Source organism: Phyllobates terribilis, unplaced genomic scaffold (genome assembly GCF_046119375.1).
Source record: "Phyllobates terribilis strain yellow unplaced genomic scaffold, ASM4611937v1 Scaffold_3__8_contigs__length_932513732, whole genome shotgun sequence".
In the NCBI taxonomy this organism is placed as follows: Eukaryota; Metazoa; Chordata; class Amphibia; order Anura; family Dendrobatidae; genus Phyllobates; species Phyllobates terribilis.
Window position 1 is genome coordinate 283,930,800 of NW_027362763.1, and position 25,338 is coordinate 283,956,137.

Genomic DNA, 25,338 nt, shown 5'->3' on the forward strand with positions numbered 1-25,338 from the left:
AGTGTGCTTGCTGACAAACACTCCGCTGCTGCTCCAAAGTGCTGTCTGCATGCTCGGCTCTACTACTTCACGTGGCCTGATTACCAATCCGACTTTGCTGTTCCAAGATGCCCGATTACATACACAGATCCTTGCTGTCTGGCCTATTCAGCTCCACTGCATCAACACCTCTGATCCACGCTGCTCACCCTAAACTTCGGCTTAGTCAATCCACCTCACCAGGTGAGCTGAAACAGTGATATTTAACGTTAAAACTCGAATAATATATTTAATCTTTCTATGAAAAATGTTTAAACTTTAGAGAAGATACTTTGGTACCAGATGGATTATGTTTCCAGGCACCAAGACGTTACTGGGACTAAATCTAATATCTTGAATGTTACCAACAACTACATTGCACAGCTTTACTGTAGCACAAGACAAATATCGTAAGTACAGTAAATTCAGAATTCGCTTTGTTAGTTTAAAGCTTTCACATCCCAACGCAGTTAAAACATAAAGCGAAAACAGAGTCTGTTTGCTGGCAAGCGAGTCTTCAGATACAAAATATGTAATTAGTGAGAAAATAAATGCAAAATGCTAATGTACAAACCTTTGATGATGAAGAATCATCTGAATTGCAAAGAAATGTTAGATGTTGTATGGTATATGGATTAAATAGAATAAAAATGTGCTCGCTTTTCCTCAGTGGGCTGAAGAATAAGAAGTCAAGTTTCATAAGAGTGATCTGAAGAAAGTGCCATGCGTCTTCTAAATGGGTCTGTTCTCCACAAGGATAAGTAACACAAAGGAACTCTATAGAGATTCTTGCAGCAGGTGCTTAGGATTGAGGCGCCCACAAATGATTCTATTTTGTGACAACTTAAGTACTTTAACTATTCAGAATAGAATATGTACACAAAATATATTAGGCATATGGAAGAAATACAGAAGTAAAATGAATGTTGTAAAAAATTGAGCGGAGATCCATGGGACCAATTAAAAGAAACCGATGTACGGCAAGTAAAGAAAACCCATATCTAGAATGTGAATTAAATTTTTGTATATAGTTTAGTTATATTCTCCCAAGCACAAATGAATAATCTCCTTCTGCAAGGTTGTCTACCCATCCGCTCCCTCTGCATGGTGCAATGATGACCATGATGCCAGCTTAGGTCACAGATAAGTTGGAAACCTTCAAAAAGAGCCTGAAGACCCACCTCTTCCGACAAGCCTACAAACTGCAGTAACCACCACTCCACAAATAATGCTGCACGACCAGCTCTACCCTCACCTACTGTATCCTCACCCACCCCTTGTAAACTGTGAGCCCTCGCGGGCAGGGTCCTCGCTCCTCCTGTACCAGTCGCCGTCACATTGTGTTCAAGATTATTGTAATTGTTCTTGTATGTATACCCCTTCTTCACATGTAAAGTGCCATGGAATAAATGGCGCTATAATAATAAATAATAATAATAATACTTAGTTGCACTGTGACACATCATTGCTTTAGTTGCTGGTCTGAGACATGTGCCCACAATAGAAAGGCATTCAACTCATAATAGATAGATAAAAAGACAATAAAATCAAATTATAAAATCAAGACATAATTTTTAGATTTTGAGTTCAGTCAAATATTTTTTTTAATTGATTCAGTATTATTATATTGAAAGTAACAGAGAAAGGAAAGATAATCTTGACAGGTTTATTAAAGGTTTTTTGTTTTGGGTTTAACTTTCTTATAGCACAGACTTGCACTATCTAAAAATAACAAACCCAGCCTTATACGCGCCCCGTCACTCTAGCACTGTCTCTCTGCTGCCGCCATCGTTGTTAACACAGCTGCCGGGGTAAAGTCACGGTGACAGCCCGTAACCACTGCAGTCAAATAATCAGCGGAAATGTGAAATAGAAAATACATGAAAGCTGTGCCCAGTGATTGGTAGCAGCGGTTACAAACTGTTGTTGTGACATCACTGCTGAAAACATGTTAACAAAACCGGGAGCAGCAGCAGAGAAGCAGTGCTAGAGTGGCAGAGGTTAATGGATTTTGTTATTTTTTTTAAAAAAAGCAAGCGAGTGCCCTAAAAAAATCAAACCCCTTTAAGATCTCTCTGAGTAACACTGGTGAGCGCAAGGAATTTCTGCAGATGGGTTACTATAAAACATAATCCTCATCCTTGTGCAATTTTAATTAGGTCCCCGAATTATTTTAGTGAAGTTGATATTTTATTGGCCTTCAGGTTTGTTCGAGAGCTGTCTCTTACAACTCCCCCATACCCATGAACGTTTGATTCAGAGTAAGCAGCTCCTAGGTTTTCTCATGCAGGAACAGCTGCCCAATCCTTCTCATGACATCTACCGTTGAAACATAGTCAGGAGGCCCCAATACACATTGAACAGTCAGACAAAAATGTCGGCCAAAGCTATCGGCTACATAGACTATCGTGGATTGAGAATTGAAAGGAGACAGAACATAAGAATGGTTTGCTATACTTTGTTTTCCTTGTAGCATGTAGTGACCTTCCAATCCTTAGCACCACTAATGGAAAAATTACATGGACACTTTTCGAAATTGAAAAGACAAAAAAACCCTCATGTTATGTTAATCCTGCTTTATTTTTCTGTGTCTGTAAGATATTTGAATTTATGAATACATTGGGAGTTTGATAGTTGGCCTTGTTTGCTTAGGTCTCGGTTCTCTCTCTTCATTTTACATAATCTTTAAATTCATTTGAATATCCCAATAAAGCACAAAAAATAGGTGCAGAAACAGCAATAAACGCTGCACTACCTGCTTCATTGACATGTCGTGATTTATTCTTGGCCTCATTTCTCCATTCCAATAAAGCTTCATTAAAATATTTTGCTGATTCCTCTTCATTAAACGTTCCATGCAGCAGAGATCCAGGTAAATATTCTTTCCTTGGCTCCGAGCTAAAAAACTGTTGGAGAGTTTGTAAATATATTATTTAATATCTTGCAGTACGATATGGTCTTCTTGCCTAAGACCAAGCAATACCAAAGAACACAGTCTGATCTGACCAATTTCATTACCAATAATAACATAATGTATCAATAAAAGTGTATAAAAATGGACAGTACAATGCAAAAGTTTTAAGCAGATGTGGAAAAAATGCTATAAAGAAAGAAAAAATATACAGTGAAGGAAAATATACAGTGAAGGAAATAATTATTTGATCCATGGCTGTTTATGTAAGTTTGCCCACTGACAAAGACATGAACAGTCTATAATTTTATGGGTAGGTTAATTTTAACATTGAGAGATAGAATATCCCCCAAAAAATCAAGAAAATCACATTGTATAAATTAGATAAATTTATTTGCGTTTTGCAGTGAGAAATAAATATTTGATCCCCTACAAACCATTATGAGTTCTGGCTCCTACAGACCAGTTAGACGTTCCTAATCAACTCGTCACCTGCATTAAAGACAGCTGTCTTACATAGTCACCTGTATAAAATACTCCAGTACACAGTAGTAGTAGTTTGTGCTGCATGTGAGCGATAAATGAGAGGTGTGCGCTGCACGTGTCTAATATTTGAGTGGTGTTTGTGCTGCATGTGTCTGATATGTGAATGGTGTGTCCTACATGTGTCTGATATGTGAGCGGTGTTTGTGCTGCATGTGTCTGATATGTGAGCGGTGTTTGTGCTGCATGTGTCTGATATGTGAGCGATGTGTGTGGTGCATGCGTTTGATATGTGAGCAGGGTGCGTGTGTTGCACATGTCTGATATGTGAGTGGTGTTTGTGCTGCATATATCTGATATGTGAGCAGGGTGTGTGCTGCATGTGCCTGATATGTGAGCAGGGTGTGTGCTGCACGTGTCTGATATGTCAGCAGGGTGTGTGCTGTACGTGTCTGATATGTCAGCAGGGTGTGTGCTGCACGTGTCTGATATGTGAGCAGGGTGTGTGCTGCACGTGTCTGATATGTGAGCAGGGTGTGTGCTGCACGTGTCTGATATATCAGCAGGGTGTGTGCTGCACGTGTCTGATATGTGAGCAGGGTGTGTGCTGCACGTGTCTGTTATGTGAGTGGTGTTTTTGCTGCATGTGTCTGATATGTGAGTGGTATTTGTGCTGCATGTATCTTGATATATGAGCGGTGTGTGTTGCACGTGTCTGATATATGAGCGGTGTATGCAACATGTGTCTGATTTGTGAGTGGTGTTTGTGCTTCATGTGTCTGATATGTGAGCAGGGTATGTGCTGCATGCGTCTGATATGTGAACGGTATGTGTGCTACATGTGTCTGATACTGATATGTGAGCAGGGTGTGTGCTGCACGTGACTGATATGTGAGTGTTGTTTGTGCGGCATATGTCTGATATGTGAGCAGGGTGTGTGCTGCACGTGTCTGATATGTGAGCAGGGTATGTGTTGCATGTGTCTGATATGTGAGTGGTGTTTATGCTGCATATGTCTGATATGTGAGTGGTATTTATGCTGCATATGTCTGATATGTGAGTGTTTGTGCTGCATATGTCTGATATGTGAGCAGGGTGTGTGCTGCACGTGTCCGATATGTGAGCAGGGTGTGTGCTGCATGTGTCTGATATGTGAGTGGTGTTTATGCTGCATATGTCTGATATGTGAGCAGGGTGTGTGCTGCACATGTCTGATATGTGAGCAGGGTGTGTGCTGCACGTGTCTGATATGTGAGCAGGGTGTGTGCGGCACGTGTCAGATATGTGAGCAGGGTGTGTGCGGCACGTGTCTGATATGTGAGCAGGGTGTGTGCTGCACGTGTCTGATATGTGAGCAGGGTGTGTGCTGCATGTGTCTGATATGTGAGCAGGGTGTGTGCTGCATGTGTCTGATATGTGAGCAGGTTGTGTGCTGCACGTGTCTGATATGTGAGCAGGGTGTGTGCTGCACTTGTCTGATATGTGAGCAGGGTGTGTGCTGCACGTGTCTGACATGTGAGCAGGGTGTGTGCTGCATGCGTCTGATATGTGAGCAGGATGTGTGCTGCACGTGTCTGATATGTGAACGGTGTGTCCTACATGTGTCTGATATGTGAGCGGTGTTTGTGCTGCATGTGTCTGATATGTGAGCAGGATGTGTGCTGCACGTGTCTGATATGTGACCAGCGTGTGTGCTGCACGTGTCTGATATGTGAGCAGGGTGTGTGCTGCACGTGTCTGATATGTGAGCAGGGTATGTGCTGCACGTGTCTGATATGTGAGCAGGGTGTGTGCTGCATGTGTCTGATATGTGAGCAGGGTGTGCGCTGCACGTGTCTGACATGTGAGCAGGGTATGTGCTGCATGTGTCTTATATGTGAATAGTGTGTCCTACATGAGTCTGATATGTGAGCAGGGTGTGTGCTGCACGTGTCCGATATGTGAGCAGGGTGTGTGCTGCATGTGTCTGATATGTGAGTGGTGTTTATGCTGAATATGTCTGATATGTGAGCAGGGTGTGTGCTGCACATGTCTGATATGTGAGCAGGGTGTGTGCTGCACGTGTCTGATATGTGAGCAGGGTGTGTGCGGCACGTGTCAGATATGTGAGCAGGGTGTGTGCGGCACATGTCTGATATGTGAGCAGGGTGTGTGCTGCACGTGTCTGATATGTGAGCAGGGTGTGTGCTGCATGTGTCTGATATGTGAGCAGGGTGTGTGCTGCATGTGTCTGATATGTGAGCAGGTTGTGTGCTGCACGTGTCTGATATGTGAGCAGGGTGTGTGCTGCACTTGTCTGATATGTGAGCAGGGTGTGTGCTGCACGTGTCTGACATGTGAGCAGGGTGTGTGCTGCATGTGTCTGATATGTGAGCAGGATGTGTGCTGCACGTGTCTGATATGTGAACGGTGTGTCCTACATGTGTCTGATATGTGAGCGGTGTTTGTGCTGCATGTGTCTGATATGTGAGCAGGGTGTGTGCTGCACGTGTCTGATATGTGACCAGCGTGTGTGCTGCACGTGTCTGATATGTGAGCAGGGTGTGTGCTGCACGTGTCTGATATGTGACCAGCGTGTGTGCTGCACGTGTCTGACATGTGAGCAGGGTGTGTGCTGCACGTGTCTGATATGTGAGCAGGGTATGTGCTGCACGTGTCTGATATGTGAGCAGGGTGTGTGCTGCACTTGTCTGATATGTGAGCAGGGTGTGTGCTGCATGTGTCTGATATGTGAGCAGGGTGTGCGCTGCACGTGTCTGACATGTGAGCAGGGTATGTGCTGCATGTGTCTTATATGTGAATGGTGTGTCCTACATGAGTCTGATATGTGAGCAGTGTTTGTGCTGCATGTGTCTGATATGGGGGAAGCACGGTGGCTCAGTGGTTAGCAATGCAGCCTTGCAGCGCAGGGGTCCTGGGTTCAAATCCCACCACGGACAACATCTGCAAGGAGTTTGTATATTCTCCCCGTGTTTCCATCGAGTGCCCATAATGTCTGTAAAGCACTGTGGAATGGCACTATATAAGTGAGTAAAATAAATAAATAAATAAATATGTGAGTGGTGTGTGTTCTGCATGTGTCTGATAAGTGAATGGTGTGTGAGCTGCATATGACTGATATAAGATGTGAGCAATGTGTGAATCAGAATCAGTCTGACAAGATGAAGTGCGCACAAAGCACAGCAGTAAAAAAAAACAACAGTACTTGGATGACAGATGGATAGCATCTGAGTGTTACTTGTTTTATTCAGTTGAATGGAAAATTTTAATCAGCAAAAAACTGGACAAATGAGCAAGGCCCATAGCCTCTAGTGGCAAGTGTTCTATCCATGAACAACATGGATAAAGGAAGTATATGAAAAACACACATCTCAATGAGGTCTAGTAAAGAATGATAGATTCTGCAAAGATTGGTAATACCAGTTACACTACTCGTATGCCAATACTGCAGTGGAATTTACAGATCCTTCCTAATACCCATCACTCTGAACCGTGCACAACTTCTCAGTATAAGTGTATAAAGCAAACGTGTATTATTGGTAGTTAGCACCTTCGTAACAAGAACAAACACCAACCTCTCCGCTGTCTCCTTGCGTTTTATTAGTGGGAGAGATTCTGGTTGGGTTTATGCTGCCAACAATCTCTTTGTCCTTTATAGGTTTTCCACTTGCCTCATCAACATTCAGTTCTTTCTTGAAAGCATGTGAAATATCTAATTTACCATCTTGAGATTTCTCCTGCAAATGTGAAATATTAGAAGTAAACTGAATTACTAAACAATTTCACTGCTGACATAAATGCATGAAATTAGCAACCCACTGGCTCCCAGCATGTTGCGCAGATATTTCCAGTGGACATTTCACTTTTGCCTTACTTCCTGTGCATGTTAAATTTCTTGGCGCTTAGCTCGTTATTTAAAAAATATGGAAATTGGCAGAGAAGAAGTGTACTTAAGGAAACAACTAAAGAGGAGCAGAACTGTTTTCTTTCTTCGGCTTTAGTCTCTTCTGCAGTTCGGAGTGCATTTATCTTGTGAAAGCGCAGTGTAAAAGGCACCGTTAAGTCCAGGTTGGGCTTAAATTGGGATGCAACGCGCAGCTCCAACGGATTTTCGACATGTTTTATTTTTATGGCATCCAGCATCGCATGTGTTGGCATTTGTAGTTCAATTAAGTTAAAAACTAAAGCTTGCGCTGCTTCATTTAAAATGCTCTTTTATACGGGTATGCAAGGTGTATCTTAAGAGGCTGTTACTTATGTAAGACTGCACATTGAAGACGTTCATTTCCATACTAAACAAGACACATCTTTCTGCCTAATATCAAACTAACCGCAAGGTAAGGGGAAACGCTAGAAATATTATCTAAAATCTATCAAAAGAGAAACGATTGACTGCATGCATAGAAAGAAGGGCTTTGATTCCTCGCTGCCAGATTTCTTTTTTGTCCTCGACTGTCAAGACAGAAATTAATGATCAATGCAGACGGTGTCTCTCAAAGTTCGCTCGGCGGAAGTTTTTGGAACAAAGGAAACTTATTTTGGCACAAATGATAATTAAGACCTAGCGTGCTTTACTCTTACTTGCGTGGTTGTCAGCCTCAACAGGGACCAGTCATTTGAGAATTTCAACGTGTACACAAAATCCTATATACCATGGGAGTTTACATAACTTGAACCAAGATTAAGGTCTTGTTATGTCTGTTCCTTGACAACAGTTGCAAAATCCATGAAACTTTAGTCATGTTTTGCTACTGTTGATGCAGCATTAAACAGACCAGAAAATTTCTGAATCTCGTCATGTCCTATTTTCCTAACCAGCTTATTCAGAGAAGCTTCAGTGGGGCAGCACGAGACGTGTTCAGCTTCAACAGATTTACACTGAGCAGATGATTAGCCATCGACACGGGAAGAATCTATTTTATTGGTGAGACAACCAGGCAATAAAGAACGCATCATTGTCTACAAGATCATTCCTATTATTTTTGGGCACTTTTTTATGGCCTGGTTTGGACATTTTAGACTATGGATTTGGTGATTTCTATTTCGGGGACCTTAGGTATACTAAGTGAGCCATACAAAAGTTCTTCATTCATTGTAGGAGACCTTATTTCTAAGCTTTGGAGGTACATGTATTATTAGTACAGGTGCATTACGCTTTGCTTTGTATGTATTTGCCTACATTTGTCTGATTTTACTGTGCACTTTGAAAGAAGAAAAGCAGATTTAATAAAGCGGAAAGGTCTTTTAGTGGCATAAGGTTTTATAGCTATACCTAGGAAAACTGCTTTCTATGTTTAGGTTCTTTATACTGGAATATAAAATTGCAAAATCCATGCAAATAGTGAAAATTGGCTGGTAACTGAATTAAGTAGTTATTATCCCTCGACCAAGTAAGACCATAAAAACTAGCACTAAACAAAAATATCCCATATCTCTGGAACCGTATAGAGGAGAAAAAAAGGGAAAAAAACTGACTACACAGGGCAGCAGTTGAGACAAACGAGGAAAAACACGATATGGACCTGATGACAGGTCCACTATCAAGGGGTTGTCCACAACTTTTTATTATGTTAAAAATGAGAACATGCTGACCATAAAATAAAAAGAAAAAAAATCACTCATGACCAAGGAGCCTGCTCTTCTTCAGTACTTCTGGCAGTGTTCCCCTCTGTCTTGTCACTTCTTCTGGCAGGGGGCACCAGATGACTGCACTGCAGTCAATCACTGGCTACAGCAGTCACATTCCATCCAAATCTCTCTTTTGGCCCTGACAGAACATGACTGCTGCAGCCAAGCAGTGGCTGCAATACACCAGCAACAGTACCAAAAATGGACAGGGGTCAGATACATGAGCATAGGTCTTATTTTTTTAATTTTAAGACCATTGTCACGCACTCTGGTGGCACACGTGGTTCATGGACCCACTATGCCAAGGGGGTGAGCTTACCTATGAGGGGCACACCCAAGTGGCTACCTGGTGTTCACAGGAGCTCCTGATGGTGGAATAAGGCTTGAGCTGCAGGTAGTCACCAGGTACCACTCCTACGCAGTCCCCGCTACGGCAGGAACTGACTCCAGGGGTCAGGTACGCAGACACGGACTTGAGCTCCATTCAGTCACAGACTGGACTGGATTTAGTCCGGATATATACAGTACACATTCAGACACTGGCCGCTCAAGATCCAGGGGATGAGGTTCGGGTGTTGGCCACAGATGGACCAGGCGACGAGGTTCAGGCACTGGCCACATATGGACTAGGGGACGGGGTTTAGGCATGGCTGCACACGGATCAAGGAATGGATTCAGGCATTGGCCACACATAGACCAGGGGTGCAGGTTCAGCCACTGGCCACACATGGACCAGGGGTCCAGGTTCCGCCACTGGCCACACATGGACCAGGGGTCCAGGTTCAGCCACTGGCCACAAATGGACCAGGGGTCCAGGTTCAGCCACTGGCCACACATGGACCAGGGGTCCAGGTTCAGGACCTAGCCACACAATAACCAGGGGACCTAACAACTCACTAGTAGGACATTTCACTCACTAATGACTCAATGTTGCTTAAGCACCTCCCTATTGGGAAGGGTACAAGGTGCCTCCCAGCTATTGGCTGGGGGCATTTTAGCAGGTGTGCGCACTACTTGTTTAAGAACAGGGGAGCGGGCACTAGGCGCGCCGGCGGGACACAGAAAGAGGAATCAGGGAGCATGCCGGGGAACACGCCACGCAGCCAGGGCTGAGAGTATGTCGGGGTCCCTGCATGGAGGGGGAAGGCAAACCATGCAGGGGCGCCTGCATAGATGTTACAACCACCATGGTCATTTTTAAAAAATAAAAAGTAGTGTGCAAAAGCTTTCAGCAAAAGAATCAGCTCTCTGCCGAGCAAAAGGAGCACAGTCAATAGCAGCCTATACCATTAATACTACGGCATTACATTTACCAATAATAATAAATAATATTTCTAATACAAATACCATACATGCACTGGAATCAAAACAGTAAAATGAATGTCAAAAGGAAAAAATTACTGTTCATGTATTCATATAAGTTATACTTAAAAAAACTTGTTTGTCTCACCTTAACTTTGGAATATAGAATATACAGCGTGGCTGATCTTTCCTGCTAGTGCACTGTGCCTTGTCCATTGCCACACTAGATTATGGTCGAGTAACTGGCTTACAGGAAGGACTTGTGGCTTTGCTAGATGGACTCTGCTTACAATGCAGGGCAGCCGCTGATCCTCACAACTCCATTACACACTTCTCTAGAGAAGGCAGTTTGCATGTTATTGATACCAAATAAAGAGGCGTAATGCTGACTACTCCAAAGGAAAAGAAACAGCTTGTAAGACAGCATTTACCAGTGATGAAATACTCTTCTTCACGCAGCAGTGGAATTAAAAGGTTGCTGGTAAATGGACATTTTTAGATAAATAGTCCCATTACAGTCAGTTTTCTATGTCACCAATTAGGGGTCCTGACAGCGGCGGCAACCAATTTCATGTCTATGATAAAAATAACTTTTCCAAAGTGCTGGTACAGAACAATATTCTTCAACTGGGTCATACACTTCCGAAAACAATACAAGTGAACCTCTGCAATAATTCTAACATCATACCAGAATCAGTTTAGGATTTAGCTAAATCTAAGCATTAAGCCAGCATATTAACTGGAAAGCTTCTTTAAAACTCACTTCGGATTAACTTTTCTTAGTTTAATTAGAACAATTTTAAAAGAATGCAATTGACTCTAAATTTATTTTTTAATCCAAGCATTAGAATAAGAAACACTTTCCTTCTATATATCTTTATTTGCTACATTACAGCTATTTGCATCTAGTTGCTTTTAATTAAATGGATTGGAAAATCACTATATCATATGTCTGGATAATCGTAGAAATGGATTTTGAATTATTCTAACAGTGTGATATTGCAAATATGAAGAATAAATATGTGTACAATTACATAGAAAACATGCATTTCTTATTTAAAGAGCACGTTACATAAAGCAGCAAAATGGTGACCCATGTGATGTATTGGTTAATTACAAAAGCAGAGAAAACTTAAAATTACGGGATTTATAAAAGAGAATGTGGCATCAATTCTTCTAAAGCGGGCTGTTTGGTTATAGAACCTCTTTGTGATGATAAAAAGCATCCAGCGAAGCCACATCTCTCCCTGGAATGAAACATCTGTTGTACAAAGTACACAGACAAGACGGCTCCTGTAGCAGATCACCTCTTAGGATAATAGAGGAGGACCCCAAGTGAGGGAACTGCTGTCTTAAGTACATTTTCCTAACAGTGCATACACCGAGGGGCTCTTCACAGCAGAGTTTCTCAATCCCTACGCAAATTGCCTCTTCAGAGATGGAGGGTACTTGAACTCTATAGCGCCACCTATTGAAAGCAACAATCCTACAAGTTACATTTGACCCTTTAACGAGTCGTGCAATATGCAGACACAGTGTTTCGGGCTGTTGGCGCTCGTCAGTGCAAAGTATGAGAACTGATTTAGCTAGGTGAGAGGCTCTGGACTGAGGTCTAAGGGGTAATGTTTCTCCTTGTGGTAGGTGGCGCTATAGAGTACAAGTCCTCTTTCTGTCTGAAGAGGTAATTTGCATATTAAATTTCCCAGAGGAGCATTGCACGGCGAATAAGCCTCTTTACCTTGGCATGCCAGAGCCGGTATGTCACTCTCCACAAGGAGAAACGTTACCCGTCAATCCCTACGTACGTCTTACTGAGCAGAGTCCCAACTGGCTGATTTATTGTGTCACACATTGGATGGCTCAGACCACGTCGACCCTGTAACCTATTATTCATATACCTTTAAGCTTTCAGGGACTCCTTCGCCCAGAATTTGTTTCCTAAATGCAAAGATAATCAACTTCCTAAATAGTTTTTATTAAAGAAATGCACCGTTTTGCTGCTGCATAGCATCTGTAAATCCTTTATCCCACAGAGCGCTTTGCAAAAAGGTTACAAATCTGAAAAACGAACAAAAGAAGAATCGCTCACCGACACTGCAAGTTCTAGTTGTGCCATCAAAGCGTCCCCGAGTGCAGGCAGCAACAGGCACAAGTAGAGGTGCTCAGCTTAAAGAAAGCAATGGCTCATAATCCTGAAGGAGAAAATTATCGGAGCTCGATACCACGTAGGTGCTAATCTCTTATTCCAGCCTGAATAGACACAGCAGGGCAGACAGAGTACCAGTAGGCCAACGGAAAAAGCGCCTGCTTCTGAAGGCTCTTCCTGCCTCTCTCTCAGTAATAGAGATAGCAGCAGAAAGGGAAAGAGAGTTGTACACAGATGAGAGGGGTGAAAGTATCTACAGACTCAGCAAGGGCAGAGAAAACAAGCAAGAGATAAGGAGGAAAACATATAAAGAGCAAATAAGTGCAGAACAGAAGCTGTGCTGATATTTGAGCTAATAAAGTCAACAGCACTTTGGCTATACAGACCTTTCCTCCAGACTATATTACTGGGAGAGACATTCCCACAATAGAAACATTTGAAACTTGGATCAGGTTGCAAACTGCATATCGAGTCTGAAAATGGCTGAAGGAATGAAGATTGCAGACTGAAAATGAGTATAATTTTATTAACTAAAATTAACCAGTAACATGTGAACGTAATTTTTTCCCATGTCAAAGGTGCCCATAGTCTATAATAAACAGGGTATGTTAGGGGTGTCTGCCCAGCCTCAGCACAAAAATGCTGACTCCCAACAAGTTTCAAATTGTTGTGTGCTGTGGAACATACAATATGGAATCTCTGAACAGAGATCATTACTTTGCTAGTTATATGACTTTCTCTCCTGCTCCATGCCTTCCTTTCCTTGCCTTCTGTGATTGCGTTAGTGAGTGAGTCCACTTCTGAATTGCCCATGTTGCTTGCCCTACTTAAATGAAATTTGTTGTCTCTGGGCTAATTCAAAATGCTTGTTAGCTGTTTTATTGCATGCTATAGCATAATTGCATTACATGGGTTGTGCCATGGAGATGATACCTACCTATCCGTAGGATAAGTGATAAGTGTCTGATTGCTTGGAGTTCCACGGGAGGGACCCCCATCAATCACGAGAAGTAGATTCTGATCTTGTAACTGGTCGGTGTTCCAGCAATCAGACAGCAAGGTGAACAATCATTTATCACCTATCCTAGCAATAATCTCCACAAAGGCCCCATATATGACACATATACTCTAGTGAATATCACGATAGACAAAATAAATACATCTAGAATGTACCATCTGAAATAACATAGGACACTCTAATGCTCAATAGTGAAAGATAAGTGTAACTCACCTGCCTTGGTTCCAGCGCCAGGCTCCATGGCTTCCGTGCCCGGTGCCTGGTACCTCTGCTCTCATACACACTTGGCTATCAAAGTATCCTAGGGAGCACTTCTGATGTCACTCTCCTATCACTTTTAAGGCCAACTCAGGAATAAACATGTTGCTTGAGTATTCTGGTTCGGCATACAATAGCTACCAAGTGCTAGCACCCTCATGAACCATTGATCTAATCCAGCTCTGTCAATTCTCTGGGCTCTGCTATATGTCCACCAGAGAGTGGCTTCTGACTAACTCATCTCAACTCTACTACACACCCAGCTCTGCTGTTCCAAGATGCAGCCCTACCCCTTGACTCTGCTTTTCCAAGGTGATGTTCATAAACTCAGCTCAGTATCAAAGTGACTGTCTGCATACTCATCTCTGGTGTTCAAAGGGGTTGTCCGCATAGTTGGCTCTGCTGTTATTCAGTACTGTCCACAGACTTGGCTCTGTAGTATCAAGTTGACGGTCTGCATACCTGGCTTTCCTGTTCCATGTTGCTGTCCACACACTCGGATTGGCTGTATCAAGGTGCCTGTCTGCATACCCGGCTTTGCTGTTCCAAGGTACCTGACTGCATATACAGTTCCACATGCTGTCTAGCTTATCCAGCTCCTCTGCATCTCACTGCACCAATGCATCCAATCAAAGCTGATTAGTGAACCTACTTCCCCAGATGAGCAACAACAATAATAGTGGTGATGGCAACAGTTACACACATTAAGAAGTGTATTGAGAAGCAAAATTCAGCTAAATAATTATATATAATAGTATAATGGCATTCATGAAGCCAAATCATTTTTATATCCATGCCATGTCAATTTCATGTACAATGCCAATAAATACAATATGTAATGTCCTTACAACCTCCCACTAGTTCTTATGACCTGTTTGCCAATGCTTCGGCCAAAATTCACAACATGCAAGATGCCACTCAGAGTGGATCTGGAACAGAGAAACACACATGAACATTTTGGGGGCACACCTCCTTCTTCAAGCATAAAACTGCATAAAGTATCATGTCCGGCTAAAGGAATGGGGGACAATAAGCAAAGAGACCTTACAGTGGTGGCCAAAAGTATTGGCACCCCTGCAATTCTGTCAGATAATACGCAGTTTCTTCCTGAAAATGATTGCAATCACAAATTCTTTGGTATTATTCTCTTCATTTAATTTGCTTGCAAGGAAAAATCACAAAAGAGAATGAAGCAAAAATCAAATCATTGATCATTTCACACAAAACTCCAAAAATGGGCCAGACAAAAGTATTGGCACCCTCAGCCTAATGCTTGGTTGCACAACCTTTAGCCAAAATAACTGCGAACAACCGCTTCCGGTAACCATCAATGAGTTTCTTACAATGCTCTGCTGGAATTGTAGACCATTCTTCTTTGGCAAACTGCTCCAGGTCCCTGATATTTGAAGGGTGCCTTCTCCAAACTGCCATTTTGAGATCTCTCCACAGGTGTTCTATGGGATTCAGGTCTGGACTCATTGCTGGCCACCTTAGAAGTCTCCAGTGCTTTCTCTCAAACCATTTTATAGTGCTTTGGAAGTGTGTTTTGGGTCATTGTCCTGCTGGAAGACCCATGACCTCTGAGGGAGACCCAGCTTTCTCACACTGGGCCCTACATTATGCTGCAACATTTGTTGGCAGTCTTCAGACTTCATAATGCCATGCACACGGTCACGCAGTCCAGTGCCAGAGGCAGCAAAGCAACCCCAAAACATCAGGGAACCTCCGCCATGTTTGACTGTAGGGACCGTGTTCTTTTCTTTGAATGCCTCTTTTTTTTTCCTGTACACTCTATGTTGATGCTTTTTCCCAAAAAGCTCTACTTTTGTCTCATCTATCCAGAGAACATTCTTCCAAAATGTTTTAGGCTTTCTCAGGTAAGTTTTGGCAAACTCCAGCCTGGCTTTTTTATGTCTTGGGGTAAGAAGTGGGGTCTTCCTGGGTATCCTACCATACAGTCCCTTTTCATTCTGACGCCGACGGATAGTACGGGTTGACACTGTTGTACCCTCGGACTGCAGGGCAGCTTGAACTTGTTTGGATGTCAGTTGAGGTTCTTTATCCACCATCCGCACAATCTTGCGTTGAAATCTCTCGTCAATTTTTCTTTTCCGTCCACATCTAGGGAGGTTAGCCACAGTGCCATGGGCTTTAAACTTCTTGATGACACTGCGCACGGAAGACACAGGAACATTCAGGTCTTTGGAGATGGACTTGTAGCCTTGAGATTGCTCATGCTTCCTCACAATTTGGTTTCTCAAGTCCTCAGACAGTTCTTTGGTCTTCTTTCTTTTCTCCATGCTCAATGTGGTACACACAAGGACACAGGACAGAGGTTGAGTCAACTTTAATCCATGTTAACTGGCTGCAAGTGTGATTTAGTTATTGCCAACACCTGTTAGGTGCCACAGGTAAGTTACAGGTGCTGTTAATTACAAGAATTAGAGAAGCATCACATGATTTTTCAAACAGTGCCAATACTTTTGTCCACCCCCTTTTATAGGTTTGGTGTGGAATTATATCCAATTTGGCTTTAGGACAATTCTTTTTGTGTTTTTTCATTGAAGACAAATTAAATGAAGATAATAAGACCAAAGAATTTGTGATTGCAATAATTTTCAGGAAGAAACTGAGTATTATCTGACAGAATTGCAGGGGTGCCAATACTTTTGGCAACCGCTGTATATGTATTGCCCTAAATTGCAGCTTCATGCAAAAGTTTATTTTATTTATTTTATTTTTACTTTAACTATCACGTATGGGTTAAAGTTGGGGAACTTGATTTTTTAGGGATTATTACTAAGAGTGCAAAACATAATATAGGTTGGCACACGGTTGGATATGGCCAGTACTATGTGGTACATTTTGTTTTTTGTCCTTGTCTGTAAGCTGACTGTAATTTTTAATAAAACAGTATTAGTATCTAGTATATATTGCAAGTCCTCTTACGGTTTTACCAAACCTATGAATGGAGTCTGACTCTTTGTGTGCAGCAATTGAAATTACATTCTGTGAGTTTCTCTACTTTGTGGATAGATGTTACATTTACTTTATGGGATAACTGCTTTAATTAACGGGTTGGTCTTATTTAGGCATCTCTTGTCTATCAGCTCTGTTAGAATGTATGGACAAGACAGAGCTCCTGTTCTGGTGGACATGAGCCAACCTTGTATTACATGGATGGCTATTCATCAGAATGGCTGCCATGTAATACCATTGGCTGGTTATGGCAAAATCAGATGTTTCCTGGAAGTCCCAGGAGCAGGACTGAGGGGCCACATACTTTAGACAAAAAGCAGATACTTAGATGCTGCAAGAAACTTTTACAATTATTTTTAGAATGTTAGGATTGTTTAAAAATTGTAGAAATTACTGTAAAACACAGATATGGCAGTATAATAAATTGGTACCATACTGCACTGATACTTCATATGACACTTCTAATACACTCACTTCTCTTTCTTCTTGGTTGCCCACCTAATTTGGACAATGCCAGTTTCTGTGGAAAGAACCACAAAAGGGACAAAGTCTGGTAACTGGTTATCTATGTGTATATAATGTACAATGAATAATTATAGGAAATTGTGCTTAGTAAGTGTTGTAGTATCCAACAGCCATCACCATTCTCCTATGGGAATTCCATGCCTAACCATACCCAAAGGGTATTTGATGTAACCTAAATGTTTAGGATTATCAATTTATTTGGGCAGCTTTAGAGACGAGGAATGGATGCAGAAGTGATAGACCAAAGATTTCTCAGCAGCAAACTCTGCAATTCAGGGGAAGTCATCATCGAAGTCAGTGCCAGATGGAGAACAAAGGAAAGTGTACAACTCCAATTACAGAAGACTTCAACTGTGGATTTATAGAGCTTTTACCACCATGGACATGTCTGTTATAGTAAATCAATGTGATACCTAAAACAATTCTAGATAACGATTGATTAATAACTCTGTGATTTGGAGTTTTTGATTCAACAAATTTTTCATATGGCTACATCTGCAGTACAAAACCAGACATTAGCGGCAAGCAATCAAGTGAGCTGCAGCTGTCACTCGACAGTTAAAGTAAATCAGTAGAACTACAGAAAGATTAGATATTGCACACACAATGTGTAAGTTCTTATGGTCAGCAGAGTCCTCTCTTTCTTTCTCTCCTGTAGAGTGCAAGCTCTTATGGTCAGCGGGGTCCTCTCTCTCTCCTCTTGAGTGTAAGTTCTTATGGTCAGCAGAGTCCTCTCTCTATCTCCTGTAGAGTGTAAGCTCTTATGGTCAGCGGGGTCCTCTCTCTCTCCTGTAGAGTGTAAGCTCTTATAGTCAGCAGGGTCCTCTCTCCATCTCCTGTAGAGTGTAAGCTCTTATGGTCAGCAGAATCCTCTCTCCCTCTCCATCTCTCTCCTCTCCCCCACATTTATTTTCTGAGCAATTAAAAGCTTCCCAGCATTGAGATTTGTGTAATCTATTAGCCTAAAATCAAATTCCTTGGGAAAAATCAGTAAAGTCTGCAAATTCTGCAAATTTTAAATTCAGAAGATCCCATTATCTCTAGTAGCAATTCTTCCAATGCACGGATCCAGTGCTGTGGCACATATGGCCCTTACATTACCATACTACAGACCTGTAGGCACCCACAGGGCACCTTATTACAGAGACAATTTCTATTATTTGTCAAACAACATGGCATCCAAAGGATTATGACTAGGGTTGAGCGAGTATGTTCTGTCTGAGTACCCTCGGGCCGAGCTCCGAGTATTTATAGCTGCTCGGTGATATGGTTGAATCGCTCCCGTGTGCATGATTTGCAACTGTTTGACAGCTTTATTACATGTGAGGAATGTGTAAGAAATAGACATTCCTCCCATGTAATAAAGCTGTCAAACAGTCGCAAATCATGCACACGGGAGTGATTTAATCTTATCACCGAGCAGCTGTAACTACTCGGTGCTCGGCCCGAGCATACTCGGCGAAAGGGTTAATAGAACATACTCGCTCAACACTAATTATGACTCAAATTTTTCATTATATGATTCAATAAATTATAGGGGTTTTCCATTTTAAGAAAGCCTCTGTCCTAGGTTCAGTTTGTTTAAAAAAAGCAAAAAAAAACTGTCCTTTACTCATTCTACCAAATCTAGCACTAAGTCTCCGCTGTTCTGGTGTTTGTCATTGTCTGTAATGCTGACACCATGTCAGCGCTGCAGCCAGACAGTGAGTTCAGCAGCGCTGAGCAGCTTGTGCGGTGTATCAGACAGCTAGAGGAGCGGCGGCGACTTAGTGCTGAACCCAGGGAGGGCGAGTAAATAACAGTTTGCTTCTTTAAAATAAACTGCACCTGGGGACAAGGGTTTTCTGAAAATGGAAAACCCCTATAACATGATTTAAGCAAAAAGCCTTCTGTATAGCTCTGCATGAGATCATCATGTGATAGAGATACAGTGTCAGCCCATAAACCTTTATGGGTATTAGAGCTTGGTGCAACTCCGAAATTGGACAGATTCGTAATAAGGGTATAAGCCTTAACCCCTTCACCCCCGGGCCATTTTCCGTTTTTGCACTTTCGTCTATTTGCTCCTTTTCATCCCAGAGGCATAATTTTTTGATTTTTCCTTCAATATGGCCATGTGAGTGCTTTTTTTTTTTGCGGTATGAGTTGTATTTTAAACAACACCATTGATTTTACCATATTGTGTACTGGAAAATGGGGAAAAAATTCCAAGTGCGGTGAAATTGCAAAAAAAAGTGCAATTCCACAATTGTTTTTTTTTTTTTTTTTCACAATGTTCACTAAATGCTAAAACTGACCTGCCATTCTTATTCTCCAGGTCATTACAAGTTCGTAGACACCAAACATGTATAGGTTCTTTTTCATTTAAGTGGTGAAAAAAAAATCCAAAGTTTGTAAAAAGAAAAAAAAAATGATGCCATTTTCCAAGATCCGTAGCGTCTGGGGCCGGTGATGGCTTATTTTTTGAGCGCCGAGCTGATGTTTTTATTGGTACCATTTTGGTGTAGATATGATGTTTTGATCGCTCATTATTGCATTTTGTTGCAATATTGCAGCAACCAAAAAAACGTAATTCTAGCATTTCGATTTTTTTTCCCATTATGCTGTTTACCGATTGGATTAATTATTTTTATATTTTGATAGAGCGGACGACTGCAGACTTATGAATCACCCAGCACACACACTGGGCACTGTGGGGATTCGCCGGTTTCTGATCCTGGACCGGAGGGTATCTATGAGTTTTAGATGCTCCCGGCCAGTGGGCGCTGCCTCACTTCCATAACTCAAGGACCTTTCAGGTCATGTGATCAATCATATTGTGTTTTGTTCCAATGCACACAAAGGAAATAAGTGTATAACAAAACTTCTGTCATTGCAATAATTTTCTGGAACAATTTTATGGATGCCAACACTTACAGTCATGACATTATATATATATATATATATATATATATATATATATATATATATATATATATATATATATACACTGCCATGTCCTCAAACACATGTAGGCTGTAGGTGTAAAGGTACTAAATGATATGTATATTATTCCTGGTCTAAGCCACTGCTCTGGACCTATCAACACCTATCTACAGTGGGAAAAAGGAGTATTTGATACACTGCCGATTTTGCAAGTTTTCCCACCTACAAAGAATGGAGAGGTCTGTAATTTTTATCGTAGGTACACTTCCCCTGTGAGAGAAAGAATCTAAAAATAAAAACCAGAAAATCACATTGTATGATTTTTACATAATTAAATTGCATTTTATTGCATGAAATAAGTATGTGATCACCTACCAAACAGCAAGAATTCTGGCTCTCACAAGCCTGTTAGTTTTTCTTTCAGAAGCCCTTCTACTCTGCACTCATTACCTGTATCAATTGCACCTGTTTGAACTCGTTACCTGTATGAAAGACACCTGTCTACACAATCAATCACACTCCAACCTCTCCACCATGGCCAAGACAAAAGAGCTGTCTACGGACACCAGGGACAAAATTGTAGACCTGGACAAGGCTGTGATGGGCCAAAGAACAATAGGCAAGATGCTTGTTGAGAAGGCAACAACTGTTGGCACAATTATTAGAAAATGGAAGAAACACAAGATGACTGTCAATCTTTCTCAGTCTGGGGCTCCATGCAAGATCTTGCCTCGTGGGGTAAGGATGATTCTGAGAAAGGTCAGGAATCAGCCCAGAACTACACGGGAGGACCTGGTCAATGACCTGAAGATTGAACATTACCGTTAGTAACACACTACGCCATCATGGAGTAAAATTCTGCAGGGCATGCAGGGTCTCCCTGTTCACGCCAGCACATTTCCAGGCCCGTTTGAAGTTCGCCAATGACAATCTATATGATCCAGAGGAGGCATGGGAGAAGGTCATGTGGTCACATAAGACAAAAAAATAGAACTTTCTGGCATCAACTCCACTCGCCTTGTTTGGAGGAAGAAGGAGGATGAGTACATGCCCAAGAACACCGTCCCAACTGTGAAGCATGGTGGGGGAAACATCATACTTTGGGAGTGGTTTTCTGTAAAGGACGACTGCACCGTATTGAAGGCAGGATGGATGGGGCCATGTATTGCGAGATTTTGGCCAACAAGCTCCTTCCCTCAGTAAGAGCATTGAAGATTTGTTGTAGCTGGGTCTTCCAGCATGACAATGACCCAAAACACACAGCCAGGGTAACTAAGGAATGGCTCCGTAAGAAGCATTTCAAGGTCCTGGAGTTGCCTAGCCAGTCTCCAGACCTGACCCCAACAGAAAATCTTTGGAGGGAGCTGAATCTCAATGTTGCCCAGTGACAGCCCCAAAACCTGAAAGATCTGTAGAAGATCTGTATGGAGGAGTGAGCCAAAATCCCTGCTGCAATGTGTGCAAACTTGGTCAAGAACAACAGGAAACGTCTGACCTCTATAATTGCAAATAAAGGTTTCTGTACCAAATATTAAGTTCTCTTTTTCTATTGTAGCAAATACTTATTTCATGCAATGAAATGCAAATTAACTATGTAAGAAGCATACAATGTGATTTTATGTATTTTTTTTATGATTCGGTCTCTCACAGGCGAAGTGTACCTACCATAAAAATTACTGACCTCTCCATTTTTTATTGGTGGGAAAACTTACAAAATCGGAAGTGTATCAAATACTTATTTTCCCCTCTGTACATATACTATGATGTGACAAGCCGCTGGCTAAGTCATCAAATAGCACCAAAACAGTATTAATCCTCATGTAATAAAGTGAGTGATAACTGTGAAAAATCTTTCCATTTATTATTTCCCTCAAGTTAGAGCTCATTAAAATGACCATTTTAACACTTTCTTTCCCAGATTTCTCATCTCAGGCGTAACATTGATCAGCATTAATTGGGTATTGATTGAGCTAGTGCAGCCATATGATCGCTGGGTGATTGGTTGCTTAGTCTCTGTATGATCAGCTTTGGAAATTACTGGACATTGAACTAACAGGTTCGAGATAATGAAGCACATTTGTTAAGTTACTGCTGCATTCCTGACACTGTCCGGCTCAGGAAACTAAAGCTTGAGCTATTAGAAATGGAGAATAAGCAAAACTGACCTGGATAAAAATCAAGATCATTATATTTTACAGTAGCACTTCATTACTACAGAACAGCAGGGAGTTTAACAGTGAACCCAGTGCCATGCCAGCCAGAGAGGCATTATGTAATCGGCTTACATCAGATCACCTACTGTCCTCCTTGGCCCAAAAATCCCACCGCTAACACATAAGAAGGTCATTTATAATCCACACGGTCATTTACACAAATATTACACAAATATGTCAAAATGCTTTCCCTAGGCAGCGTGCCAAAATCCAGATTTTCGTTATTAACCCCTGAGTATTTACGAGGCCCTGGGATGTGTGGGATGGGTGCATGGCAGCAGCTATGCTGAGAAGGTTGCTCAAGAACACATGTTACACCTTGCAGATCAAACAGACAGATCTCCGCACTCCTACAGAGAGGCGAAGTGTCCAATATTACTTGTCCCCATCTCTACACCACAGAAGACTGAGGTCAGACTTGGACAGGTTCCAGTTCTGATGTAGAAATATGGATGGAAAAATGAATACGTGTGTTACCAGGGAGAACAATTTCCAAATTATGGCGGTGATAATCAATTTAAAGGGAACCTGTCACCATAAAAATGCTATCCAATCTACAGGCATCAAGAGGAACTGAGCAGAATTAAGTATCATTTTTGGGGGAAAAAAATCAGTGGCTGAACCTGAGTGACTGATAGATCTGTATGTATATCCATCAGGGACAGCTACGAATCACTCGCTAGGTCCACACATCGGACTCCTAAGTGCAGACGGAGCAGAGATTTCAATCAGTAAATTGCAAGTTATCTAAATCTTGTAAATGCAAAGAGTACCTTCCATTTATTTATTAAACGATAGATACTAACTAATATGTGTAGCAGATCAATGGGGGTCCAGGTCCTCAGACCACCAAGATCCCTCAAAAACTGCTCTGCGGTGCACCGCTCAGTGGGCTGAATCGCTGAACTACTGCTTGAGCGCATGCACGGAGAGGTGTTCAGGGTCCTAGGCTTCCTACTGAGTCCATACACACCTCTGTATGCACGCTCAGCCACTGCAGAGCGACTTTTTGAGAAATCGGAGCCGTTCCCTGGACCCTCACCCCTCCTAATTTGCTATACATTTGGTTTTCTATGAGATCTAAATAAAGTTCATTGCACACATACTTCACTTCCTAAACCACGTGATCCAAACGTCAACATTTCATCAGGAAATTGTTATTTTCTGTGGCTTAAGAACTGTGAAGCCCTCATGGCCATTTTATGGCTACAAACCAGTGATAATTTATCCTTAAGCCACAGAGATGACTGAATTAAAGGGAATCTGTCAGCAGGTTTTTGCTATGGAATCTGACAGCGGTATAATGTAGGGGGAGAGACCCTGATTCCAGGGATGTGTCATTTACTGGGATGTTTCCTGTAGTTTGGATAGACTTCCTGTTTTGTCTGATGCAGATGTATTAGAGCAAAGACTTCTGGGCCCACACCCGATTGGCAGCTTCCTGTGTGCTTTGTCAGAAAACTGCCAATCGGTGGTGTGGGTGGGGTTACACAGATTACCCTGACTGGTCTGAATGTGAGACCTAGTCAGGCAGTGTTAATCTCCTGCTAATAAAACACTGATTGTATTGAAACTACAGCACATGGCGTAAGAAATGACACATCCCTGGAATCAGGGTGTCATCCTCTTACGCAAAAATCTGCTGACAGATTCCCTTTAATATAGAATGACTGACTGTTGAGCACCCCACTTTTGGGACCCCCACTAATCATTGCCCTCCTTCCATTATTTCTGTATGACCTCAATGAGAAGAAATTTAAATACAGCAGCAATCTAGTATGTGCCCCATCACTGCACTAAAAGTCTATGGAAATGATACAGATATTGAGGTACTCAGCTGGTGCTCCCTTCACCCGAATTCCAGCTGTGTAGTAAGGAGAAGAGGGAGGCTCGAAAACCTGGATCTAGTGATTGGTGAGGTTTTCAGATCTGGGGTCCTCGGCAATCAGACATTTATTATATGGATACAGACGCAATCAAAATGATTCATCTTTCATTCTAAATGAGGTTTCTAATGTTTCCAATAGACCAATAAAAAAAGAACAATGTAAAAAAGTCCAACACAATTAATATAATAATATAACAAGTGGTTTCTCCAAATGGCTGCGGATTTTAGGCAGTGTATCTTTAGCAACAAATTCTTCTTACAAGTTTCTTTTTTTTTTTCCCCAAATCTTCCTATAAAATGATGAATATTGATTTGGCCATAACTAAAGCCTGCAGCGTGTCTGCATATTTTTACAAGCACAATGTCCATTTCATAAATGTATCTAGAATATTTACCAACAAGAAGGTGAAGCGACATATGGCACCGCACGGATACAACATTACTGCAGCTTCCACAGATGTTACTCTAGTAGCTGGAAGGGCACGCTGTACTCGCCCCACATAATAATGACACGCTCCGGTACCGTCCGACCACAGCGGCGCTGTACCAATGCAGAAGGTCCGCTGACATTCAGGAGCAGCTGCAACGTAGCAGATCCCAGAAGAGATCACAAGCCTAATTCATCTGTTTAATCGTTTTAATGCCAATATGATTTCAAAATATTTAGATGAAAGCTGTAATCAGGTCTGGGTATGGTGAAATAATGGCACTGATTTCATCACTGGTGGACACAGACAGAATAGGGCCCCTGTGCAAGAACAATACATGGACCTGCTTTGGTGGTGGTAGTGGCCCCCTAACCTATTGGGCTTTTGTGCGCTGCACAGATTGCACCAATGATATGTCCGCCCCTGGATTTTGTATAGTTTACATGAGGCTAACAGATTGGATGTCACATTATTGTCCAGAAATGCTATTTACCTGCAGTTATAGGGTTAATCTGCAGGTAAATAGCGATAAAATAATTTCAGACTGCCTTACTGGAGCAGCAGCTGCAGGGAGAAAATGAGTGTACTTTCTCCCTGCAGCCGCTTGCTTCCAGTC

The 25,338-nt window shown here is 41.9% G+C and overlaps 1 protein-coding gene across 6 annotated transcripts in view; it reads right to left on the bottom strand.

Annotated features, from left to right (window-relative positions):
* The window catches only part of ZBBX (zinc finger B-box domain containing), a 308,041-nt gene that overhangs the window by 160,408 nt on the left and 122,295 nt on the right, over nt 1-25,338 (bottom strand). For all 6 annotated transcript variants that reach the window (XM_073674826.1, XM_073674825.1, XM_073674824.1 and 3 more), the window contains 2 exons: nt 6,988-7,149; nt 2,774-2,924 (listed from right to left, as the gene is read on the bottom strand). In XM_073674826.1, coding sequence (XP_073530927.1) covers nt 2,774-2,924; nt 6,988-7,149 — 313 coding nt within the window. The remainder of the gene's footprint in view (nt 1-2,773; nt 2,925-6,987; nt 7,150-25,338) is intronic.